The sequence below is a fragment of the Oncorhynchus gorbuscha genome, unplaced genomic scaffold (genome assembly GCF_021184085.1).
Source record: "Oncorhynchus gorbuscha isolate QuinsamMale2020 ecotype Even-year unplaced genomic scaffold, OgorEven_v1.0 Un_scaffold_33:::fragment_2:::debris, whole genome shotgun sequence".
Classification (NCBI taxonomy): Eukaryota; Metazoa; Chordata; class Actinopteri; order Salmoniformes; family Salmonidae; genus Oncorhynchus; species Oncorhynchus gorbuscha.
Genome location: NW_025745186.1, coordinates 89,580 through 101,169, shown reverse-complemented (window position 1 = coordinate 101,169; position 11,590 = coordinate 89,580). Strand labels below are relative to the sequence as shown.

General features: G+C 45.2%; 1 protein-coding gene across 8 annotated transcripts in view; it reads left to right on the top strand.

The window, feature by feature from the left end:
* Window positions 1-2,776: 2,776 nt before the first annotated feature.
* LOC124017795 (dedicator of cytokinesis protein 7-like) overlaps window positions 2,777-11,590 on the top strand; it is a 54,478-nt gene continuing 45,664 nt past the window's right edge. For all 8 annotated transcript variants that reach the window (XM_046333001.1, XM_046333008.1, XM_046333006.1 and 5 more), the window contains exons 1-5: window positions 2,777-2,936; window positions 8,922-9,006; window positions 9,739-9,914; window positions 10,279-10,347; window positions 10,501-10,840. In XM_046333001.1, the coding sequence (XP_046188957.1) occupies window positions 2,887-2,936; window positions 8,922-9,006; window positions 9,739-9,914; window positions 10,279-10,347; window positions 10,501-10,840 (720 nt within the window). In that variant the 5' untranslated portion in view covers window positions 2,777-2,886. The remainder of the gene's footprint in view (window positions 2,937-8,921; window positions 9,007-9,738; window positions 9,915-10,278; window positions 10,348-10,500; window positions 10,841-11,590) is intronic.

The following is an 11,590-nucleotide window of genomic DNA, read 5'->3' as shown; positions in this document are numbered from 1 at the left end:
GTGGTCTACATTGTCTGGTTGTCATGATGGAAGCTCATAGTGGTCTACATTGTCTGGTTATCACGATGGAAGCTCATTGTGGTTTACATTGTGATTGTCATGATGGAAGCTCATAGTGGTCTACATTGTCTGGCTCAGTGACTCTTGACCACCTGAGAAAACACATGACAAATACAATACCTAGGCTCTCACAATGTCTAATGCACACATGTTGCCTTGTAAGGCAATACTCTTCATTCTTCATTCTCAGGACAACCATGGTAGAGAAAGGGCTAGTGTGGGCATTGTAGTGGAAGCAGTGGACCTACATAGAAGAGAGATAGAAAGTGAGATTAATTTGTCTTCATTAACATGGTCTCTGGCCCAGACTCCTGCCTGCTGTTAGCACTGAACCTGCCTGCTACCCTGCTCTACTCTGAGAGAGGTTGGTTCCATGCACACACAAATCCCCAAGATGTCTGTCCTTCCTCTGCTACAGCTTCAGCCTCTGTCTGTCATTCAAGGTTAATTTATCCACCTCCTCACCCCCCCTCTCTCTCTCTTTCTCTCTCCGTCTCTCATTTTTCATAAACCTCCATACTCCCCATTATTCATCTGGCATCTTGCAGACAGAGCAGAGCGGGAGCTGAGTACCTGCAGCAGCATGCCAGGCAGGCTGCTTTCCCTGGTGCTGAATTGGTGGACCATGGGGAAGAGGGAGAGTGAGGAGGGGTGGGGGTGGGGTTGCAGCAGGCAACTATTTGGTTATACTTTACTGATGGAGGAGATGGGGGTGGGAAATGAAGGCAGACAGAGCGGATGGAGTGGTTTTACAGTAAATTGACAAGTGGTTCCTGTGGAGAAGGATCGATAAGAGAAGGAGAGAGGGAGAGAGATACGTAAAACAATACTTACCTTACTAGCTCTGACTTTGCTGAGAGCTACTTTGAGGAAGCATGTACTTACTGTGACTGGGACATGTGGTTGTCCCACCTAGCTATCTGAAGATGAATGGACTAACTGTAAGTCGCTCTGGATAAGAGCTTCTGCTGAATCACTCAAATGTCAAATGTAAATACAATAATGCATTGATTCATTTCCCATTTAGTGTTACCTGCTCATTTCAATTTGAGATGAAAGATGGACCAGCTATAAGACATCAGGGACAACCCTGTGGGGACACATTGTGTCCTGAACTTTGGTGTACCTCCTTTTCATCTGCTTCATTGTAAGTAATTTGATTCCATTTGAAAGGAGGCCATCTCCTTTGGGTCTTAATTTAGACCAACGTTTGTTGTCTACCTACTGAAAGGCTACAAAGAAAATCAGAAACTGCAAGATAACGAGAGTCTGTCACTACAGTGCTAGTTCTGTTGAGCTCCATGGACCACGAAATCAGAAATCGCTCTGGATAAGAGCGTCTGCTAAATGACTTAAATGTAAATGCAAATGTAAATCAGAAATCAGAAAGAATCATGAATCTGAAGACCCGCCCTTCTTAGAGAGGAGGCGTGGGCCCTACCCCTTTCCCCACAATCATGGTGAACATCTCCCTCTGCTGGTCAACAGTTAGTAAAGCACCCTTGCTGAAGGGAGAGGCAGCATTTTGCCTCCTGGCTGACGAGGGAAATGTGATACAGTATATTACATAGATTCCCTCCAAGAGGGGATAATGGAATAAACATGAAATACTTGAGCATGTTTTGAAAATGAATGTGAGGTAAACATATGCTGCTGCTGTAGAGATACACCTAGAGGAACTAATCATTTAGGGGATGGGCATATGATCATAATACATATTCATCCCAAATATGAACACACTATCCTTGTGTAGTGTGAAGAGTATTCTAATGCACACAACATTGTCGAGGTAGATAAATGATTTAAAAGGTGTAAATTAGCACACCACAATGTAGCACCGCTGAATTATAGGGCCAGTACACATCCTCTTAGATAGAGGTTGTATGCACATGCCAGACATAATTAACAGGATTAGATCTACTTAACCAAATGACGAATGAAATGGCTCCCTCCCTGGTAAAAAAAACAGATTATTTTTTTCAGCAATTGGATTAGTTGACCGCCGGGTGAGGAAAATGGGAATCCGACGACAGTCATCTGTCTCTTTGACACAGGCCTAGGTCTATTGGCTCAAAAAAGCCTAGCAGTTGAACAGTAGTCTATAAATCTATTTAATCCCTAGCCGGCTAGCCTAGTACTTCACAACCCAACCTTTTCTCTTGATAGCATTGCTTGATAGCTTACCATCCTCTTCAACCTCCTTGAGCTAAAAAATATTGACCTTGTTCAGGTGCCACCTGCCTACTGTGTTGCACCTGCCTATTTGCATCAATGCAGATTTCCCAATTCCCCAATGGGTGCATAGAAACAAAAAAATGGCCTACTGCAGATCCATATCCGTATTATAGGCCTGTAATATATGCAGTGTGATTTATGAATTTATGCATTAATTGTAGTGTTTTGCTTTTGTTTTGACAGGTAGCTATAGGACAACAGAACTGTCAACAGATGACACACCTACGGGCCTTGACGTTGTGTTTTTCACTTGGTATACATGTTGATCTAAAGTAGGTCTCGCTGTTCAGCAAACGTCCTCAGTTTTCACACTAATGAAACTCCAACTGTTGAGGATATGGGCCATTCGCGGACGTGTGACAGCGTTACTGAAACCGGTCAGGTGAGAATTTTGAATGCACTGCGGACGATCCCATACAACACAACCTTGTATTTCTGCTCCCAACCACTAGGAGGAACACTGGGATAGGCACCGTGGCGTGGTGATACAAGGAAGCGAACTCCAGCAGGACAACAAACGTATCGAAGTGCAGGAGTGTGTGTGTGAGAGAGAGAGAATAGTTCGAAGACTACACTAAATGGGGACGCGAAATGGCATCTTCAACCAACGAGAGGAGGGCATTTGCTCACAAAATTAATCGGTGAGACTCATAATTTGTATGTACTCTGTAGGACAGCTAGTTCGCGTGACATGACGGACATACCGAGTAGTGCAGGATTTAAGGGTATCGCTGATCGTAAACCGCGCAGACTGAATAGGAACTGAGACAGACGGAGGCCAGTCTATTGTTCAGCATATTGACTTCGAATTAAATGTGAATTTATCATTCATCCTGCCATTTTTTAGAAAACTAAAACGATTCTTCATAACTTGCGATTGTTTCTTTGTTGCACACACAGATAACGTTAACTAGATCACAGTTCTCCTTTTGCTGGTAGGCTGACACTCGAGCCATCCAACATGTTGGCTACTAGTTACCTAAATTACTGTATTTTACATTATCTTGAGGAGCCACAGGTAAAATGGATTTAAAAAACTATAATTGGTAATTATCTAGTCATTACCAGCCGTTGAATTCGCTTTCCCGTCGACCTGTGGGATAACAAGGCGTGGGTTGGGTTGCTCTAATATTGTTGCGCTGCGAATGAACTCCGCTCGATCCTCTGTGCTGTCACTCCTAGTTCAAGTCATACTGTGTAGAACTCTTCCTGGGGATAGGTCTGTAGATGGAACTGAAACGTCTAGTTCTTATGGAGTTCTGCTACACAATGAAGTCAGAAGTAGGCAAGACGGAGTTCCCCTTTTCCTGTGGAAAAGTCAAGTAGCCGAGGACAGTATCTTTATTATTATCCACAGAGTTAGATCAGTCCTATAGCCGAAATATCACCTTGCATGACATGATGCATTTTCCTGTTCCACCATTGTTGAGTTCATACTTGTGTTCATCAAAGCCTTGATCAGGGAACGGCATGCTAAGCCATTGTTGCATGGTGGGTGGGTATATAGGCAATACATGGTAGTACATGCTAATAGCAGGTGTCGTTCCGCCCCGTCGCACACAAACACACACTTTCAGAAAAAAAGCACAAGCCTGTTCACCTTGCAACCTTCATAGAATCGTCTGAGAACCTCCTTCATATTATGGGTGGCCCTTGGAGGCTCCTGAGAGCAGACTGGATATTTTATTAGAGACATGCAGGTGAACATGTCACATCAAAACCAACAGGGAGGAAATCTCAATGACATCTTGGAATGTCAGCAGTCCAGTACGAAACAGTTAACACCTCAACAGGCCCATACCTTGTGTCTCGTATTATGACTTTCCGACTGGCGCATACCAGACTTATTATACTCACTATGGTATGTACCCATGTTTCTCACTCTCACATGATTATCATATTGAGTTAGCCTAGCTAATGGTGAATGGTGCTGTTCCCTCTGAATGTTTTATTTATTTTTTATTTCACCTTTATTTAACCAGGTAGACTAGTTGAGAACAAGTTCTCATTTGCAACTGCGACCTGGCCAAGATAAAAGCATAGCAGTGTGAACAGACAACACAGAGTTACACATGGAATAAACAATTAACAAGTCTATAACACAGTAGAAAAAAAATGGGCAGTCTATATACAATGTGTGCAAAAGGCATGAGGAGGTAGGCGAATAATACAGTTTTGCAGATTAACACTGGAGTGATAAATGATCAGGTCATGTACAGGTAGAGATATTGGTGTGCAAAAGAGCAGAAAAATAAATAAATAAAAACAGTATAAAAAAAAGTATGGGAATGAGGTAGGTGAAAATGGGTGGGCTATTTTCCTATAGACTATGTACAGCTGCAGCGATCGGTTAGCTGCTCGGATAGCTGATGTTTGAAGTTGGTGAGGGAGATAAAAGTCTCCAACTTCAGCGATTTTTGCAATTCGTTCCAGTCACAGGCAGCAGAGTACTGGAACGAAAGGCGGCCATATGATGTGTTGGCTTTAGGGATGATCAGTGAGATACACCTGCTGGAGCGCGTGCTACGGATGGGTGTTGCCATCGTGACCAGTGAACTGAGATAAGGCGGAGCTTTACCTAGCATGGACTTGTAGATGACCTGGAGCCAGTGGGTCTGGCGACGAATATGTAGTGAGGGCCAGCCGACTAGAGCATACAAGTCGCAGTGGTGGGTGGTATAAGGTGCTTTAGTGACAAAACGGATGGCACTGTGATAGACTGCATCCAGTTTGCTGAGTAGAGTGTTGGAAGCCATTTTGTAGATGACATCGCCGAAGTCGAGGATCGGTAGGATAGTCAGTTTAACTAGGGTAAGCTTGGCAGCGTGAGTGAAGGAGGCTTTGTTGCGGAATAGAAAGCCGACTCTTGATTTGATTTTCAATTGGAGATGTTTGATGTGGGTCTGGAAGGAGAGTTTGCAGTCTAGCCAGACACCTAGGTACTTATAGATGTCCACATATTCAAGGTCGGAACCATCCAGGGTGGTGATGCTAGTCGGGCATGCGGGTGCAGGCAGCGATCGGTTGAAAAGCATGCATTTGGTTTTACTCGCATTTAAGAGCAGTTGGAGGCCACGGAAGGAGTGCGGTATGGCATTGAAGCTCGTTTGGAGGTTAGATAGCACAGTGTCCAATGACGGGCCGAAAGTATATAGAATGGTGTCGTCTGCGTAGAGGTGGATCAGGGAATCGCCCGCAGCAAGAGCAACATCATTGATATACACAGAGAAAAGAGTCGGCCCGAGAATTGAACCCTGTGGCACCCCCATAGAGACTGCCAGAGGACCGGACAGCATGCCCTCCGATTTGACACACTGAACTCTGTCTGCAAAGTAATTGGTGAACCAGGCAAGGCAGTCATCCGAAAAACCGAGGCTGTAGAGTCTGCCGATAAGAATATGGTGATTGACAGAGTCGAAAGCCTTGGCGAGGTCGATGAAGACGGCTGCACAGTACTGTCTTTTATCGATGGCGGTTATGATATCGTTTAGTACCTTGAGTGTGGCTGAGGTGCACCCGTGACCGGCTCGGAAACCAGATTGCACAGCGGAGAAGGTACGGTGGGATTCGAGATGGTCAGTGACCTGTTTGTTGACTTGGCTTTCGAAGACCTTAGATAGGCAGGGCAGGATGGATATAGGTCTGTAACAGTTTGGGTCCAGGGTGTCTCCCCCTTTGAAGAGGGGGATGACTGCGGCAGCTTTCCAATCCTTGGGGATCTCAGACGATATGAAAGAGAGGTTGAACAGGCTGGTAATAGGGGTTGCGACAATGGCGGCAGATAGTTTCAGAAATAGAGGGTCCAGATTGTCAAGCCCAGCTGATTTGTACGGGTCCAGGTTTTGCAGCTCTTTCAGAACATCTGCTATCTGGATTTGGGTAAAGGAGAACCTGGAGAGGCTTGGGTGAGGAGCTACGGGGGGGCGGAGCTGTTGGCCGAGGTTGGAGTAGCCAGACGGAAGGCATGGCCAGCCGTTGAGAAGTGTTTATTGAAGTTTTCGATAATCATGGATTTATCGGTGGAGACCGTGTTTCCTAGCCTCAGAGCAGTGGGCAGCTGGGAGGAGGTGCTCTTGTTCTCCATGGACTTCACAGTGTCCCAGAACTTTTGGAGTTGGAGCTACAGGATGCAAACTTCTGCCTGAAGAAGCTGGCCTTAGCTTTCCTGACTGACTGCGTGTATTGGTTCCTGACTTCCCTGAACAGTTGCATATCACGGGGCTATTCGATGCTATTGCAGTCCGCCACAGGATGTTTTTGTGCTGGTCGAGGGCAGTCAGGTCTGGAGTGAACCAAGGGCTGTATCTGTTCTTGGTTCTGCATTTTTTGAACGGAGCATGCTTATCTAAAATGGTGAGGAAGTTACTTTTAAAGAATGACCATGCATCCTCAACTGACGGGATGAGGTCAATGTCCTTCCAGGATACCCGGGCCATGTCGATTAGAAAGGCCTGCTCACAGAAGTGTTTTAGGGAGCGTTTGACAGTGATGAGGGGTGGTCGTTTGACTGCGGCTCCGTGGCGGATAGAGGCAGTGATCGCTGAGATCCTGGTTGAAGACAGCAGAGGTATATTTGGAGGGCCAGTTGGTCAGGATGACGTCTATGAGGGTGCCCTTGTTTACAGAGTTAGGGTTGTACCTGGTGGGTTCCTTGATGATTTGAGTGAGATTGAGGGCATCTAGCTTAGATTGTAGGACTGCCGGGGTGTTAAGCATATCCCAGTTTAGGTCACCTAACAGAACGAACTCTGAAGCTAGATGGGGGGCGATCAATTCACAAATGGTGTCCAGGGCACAGCTGGGAGCTGAGGGGGGTCGGTAGCAGGCGGCAACAGTGAGAGACTTGTTTCTGAAGAGAGTAATTTTCAAAATTAGTAGTTCAAACTGTTTGGGTATGGACCTGGAAAGTAGGACATTACTTTGCAGGCTATCTCTGCAGTAGACTGCAACTCCTCCCCCTTTAGCAGTTCTATCTTGACGGAAGATGTTATAGTTGGGTATGGAAATCTCTGAATTTTTGGTGGCCTTCCTGAGCCAGGATTCAGACACGGCAAGGACATCAGGGTTAGCAGAGTGTGCTAAAGCAGTGAGTAAAACAAACTTAGGGAGGAGGCTTCTGATGTTGACATGCATAAAACCAAGACTTTTTCGATCACAGAAGTCAGCAAATGAGGGTACCTGGGATGACTGGCAGCCTACTAGTTCAAATTGTAGCAGCTAACCTACTACTAGGCTATTGCCTAACTTAGTAGTAACCGAGTAGAGTGCTGAATTCAACAGCTTCGGCCTAATCATTGCTACAGTTTCTCCTCTCTCCCCAACTCTGTTATCGTCCAGTCCTTTCTCTCTCCCTCTTCTCAGTGGGAGCCAGTCCATTGTATCGGTTCAGGATGCAGGAAAGGGTGTGACAGGGTGTTCCGTCTATTACCCTTGGAGGCGATAGCTTTTCCTTTATCCTGTCTAAAGTGGGGATTGGAAAAGGTAGCACATTTTAATGGTGGAACAACACTATCACAAACATATTGTTGTGGCTGACGCCTCTGTCCAAAGATTGTTGTAGAGTTCCAGCTTAAAAGGGTTGTGTGATTTGGGGTATCAGAGTTATTTCTGAGGGGGGGATGTAGTCTGTCATGGGGGGAAATGACATTTGAGGGTCTCCTTCTGAAGCAGAGAGCAAGCAGTAGCATTTAACATGTGGAATGAAGACATAGTTTGACCACAGCGACCGTGACCAGGGAATTCCGGAAGCGTTATGTGTGCGTGCAACTGTGCATGTCTGTGTCTGAGAGTATGAGATGGCCAGTCCGTTATAAGTTTGTGGAAGAGCAGCTGCATGCTGTGTCTCTGAGAGGATTGGGGGCCTAGTTTGACTTTGTCCCCCCTCTCTAAGCCTCCCATTTGCTATTAGTCCATAAAGGCCCAGGCCAGGGGCAGTGAGAGAGTTATGGCTCTCTGCCTGGTTTCTGTACTAGGCCCACCGCTCCTCTCTTCTCCCACAGATCCGGCTTGACTCCCATTCACAACAGCTGCTGGCATTCAGCACTGCTTCTAGTACCAGCTGCTGGGGACTGCGTAGTGGGGAGAGAATGGATAGCATACATGGCTGCTCACATCTGATAAGAAGTCAAAACTGGAAAGCTATTATGAAATCTAAGGCAGGCACATAATTACGTATAAAACACATCCATCTAGCATTACGTCTGGGAGTAGCCTACATATTCATAATGGTTTAAAGCAGGGTTAACTCTGGGTTATCAGCAGCAAGGGTTTTGTTTGGCTTATGTTAATTGGCTTATTTGCATGTGCATGATAATGGTGAGGCAATTCGATTTTTGGCACCTCGTTGGAGAGATTTTAGCTGAGTATCTAGATTATGGAGCATATTTGCATACAAATCTAACGCGTGCAATTTTGGACATCAAATTAGTAGTTGAGTTGTACTCAATTTAGTTGTACTCTTTATCCACTGACAGAAGGATTGCTATTCTGGTATTTATTATGTCTGTTATGTCTATTATGTTTATTATGTCTGTTTGGCTTCCTGAAGATACAGCTGTGAATGAAAAACAGTTTTCCCCCTGTTTGAGCGTAACTGAACTCTACCGTTTCCTGTCCGTCTCTGTCAGGACGGTGGCTGCAGAGGTCAGGAAGCAGGTATCCAGGGAGTACGGCTCCCCTCAGCTGTCCAAGAAACGAGGAGCACACCAACCTGTAAGTAGCTGTGTGTGTCTGTGTGTTTAGGTATATCACCTTGTCTTAGGTCAAACATGAGGATGGACTTTCTACGGATGAGTTGAATTTACTGCTTTGGAAACAAACAACTTTTAAGGAGGTTATCAACCACTTAGGATGTCATCTATTTGTGTATAAAAAGGCGAGCTCTGCAGTGCTCTCATTGAAGTGGAGCCTGTGTCTATGTATATGACTTGCCTAGTTAAATAAAGGTTACATAAAAAGGTGTGTCAAAAGTAGGCGACGTAGGCGAAGTAGGCGACGTAGGCGAAGTAGGCGAAGTAGGCGACGTAGGCGACGTAGGCAACGTAGGCGATGTAGGCAATGTAGGCGAAGTAGGCGAGACGTAGGCTTAATCACTCATATGATCCACCTCTCTTCTTTGCTCACCATCTCGGTGTAGCTTGTGGTCCTGGTGGAATGTTCAGGTGTATGAATATAATGCTTCTCCGGGGCTGCGTTCAGAACATAACTGTTACATTGAACAGAAACGGTGCTCTACTGAACGACCAGTTGAGGTTCAAAATGCACCGCTGCCCTTTTTAAATATGTCACTCATTGCTTCAAGGCCCACCCACCGAACGGAGCGAACCCATCTCGGTCTGTTCAAGGAAACGTGTCGCTCAGTACAAACTGTTCCACAAATGTTCAAGCAAACGGAATGCACCTCAGGAATTGATTGTTGTGTGTTATTGATTGATTGGTTGTCAGGTGCCGCTGACAGAGGTGGTGGAGCCTGTGGACTATGAGGAGTATGTGAGTAGCCACGCCCCTGGGGCGGAGCCTGGCCCCCTCAGACAGCTGATGGAGTTCCCCCCAGATGACCTGGAGCTCCTCCTGCAGGACAGAGAGTGTACTACACTGGAACCCCCTCTGCCCGAGGAGGAGTGAGTCACACTAACACACATACTATGTACATTATGTACAGTACACACAGCAGTGTTTCCCCTATCATTATGGCCCCTTGCTTAGCTCTGTTTCCACCTGCCTAAAAGAGTTTGGCTCCAATGGGTTTCAAATGGTAATTTTGGAGACAGGGGTCTGGATGTTGTGTTGAATTCCTTTGTGCCCCGCCTAGAAAATAATCTAGAGGGTAAGACTGACACACACATGCTCACACACATAACTAGGACTTCTTGACACACTTTACACAGCATTGTCATTCTACTGGACTGGCAGAACACCCTGTACCTTTCTAATGCCATTGTAATATTTATGTCATACTATATAATTAATGTGTTTTTTCCACAGCACCTTTGACCCAAGAGTGAGAGATGCCTTGGCTGTCTACACAGATGACTGGTTGATCATTCAGAGGAAGTGAGTGTCCCTCTATCATGTGTTCCATGCCTCCCTCTTTTCCATTCTTTTATCCACATTGATTTTCCATTGATTTGGTTGCAATGGTGCCCATGATGTGCATTATCTCTGTGATTTTAAAGATGAGGATAATGTATTTTGTCTTGTCTGTAGGTATCAGCGTTATAGTACAACCCACACCCCCCACAACTCTGAGCGCCAGAGGGAGAGGCAGCGGGGGCTGGTTAAGCAGACCTTTGAACTGGACGAGGCTGCGGCCACTGACCGCCAGGATGACCAGGATGATGCTAAGCGGCGGTCAGTCTCTCTGGATGACACGCCCCGGGGCAGCTGGGCCTCCAGTATTTTTGACCTGAAGAACTCGTCGCCGGACGCCCTGCTGCCCTCGGTGCTAGAGCGCACAGCTGCAGAGGACATGGACCGCCGCAACGCTGAGGCCCGCCTGCAGGGGCGCCACTCTGACCTGCTGGGGCTCTTCCCTCCTCCCGACGAGGTCTGTCCCAAATAATAATATTATCATCCATTCACTATTCTCTTCTGTTCGGCTCAGTTGTTGCTCAGCATGTGTTGCTGAAGTGCTAGCTGACTTTGTGTAGAATGATATAGCTATAACATAGAAAGCTATGGAAACTATATCAAAACTTAATTTTATATATATATATATATATTTATATATATATATATAAAATATAAAAATGTTTCAAAGTTAATTACATGTAGATTCTGTTGCTAAAAATCATGCAGTTCCACCATAGACATTGAACCACATCAATGAAGTGGATGTACAGTACTTCTCCCCAGACATGTGACCATCTGTTTGTGTATCTTGCCTCTAGGGCTGGGCGATATGGCCAAAATATAATATTAAGGTATTTGAAAAATATATAATGGTTTTTAGGGTATTTGACATTATTTTATGTTTTTGATTAATTAAAGTTCTACATTTGCTTTAAGTAGTGCGTGACCCTAGGGTGGCAACACATACAGTTCATTTGGAAAGTATTCAAACCCCTTTACTTTTTCCACATTTTGTTACATTACAGCCTTCTAAAATGTATTAAATTAAATTAAAAAATGTTCCTCATCAGTTTACACACAATAACCCATAATGACAAAGAGAAAACAACATTGTTTTTGAAATTTTTGTAAGTGTAATAATATATAAGTATTAAGACCCTTTGCTATAAGACTAGAAATGTCGCTCAGGTACATCCTGTTTCCATTCATCATCCTTGAGATGTTT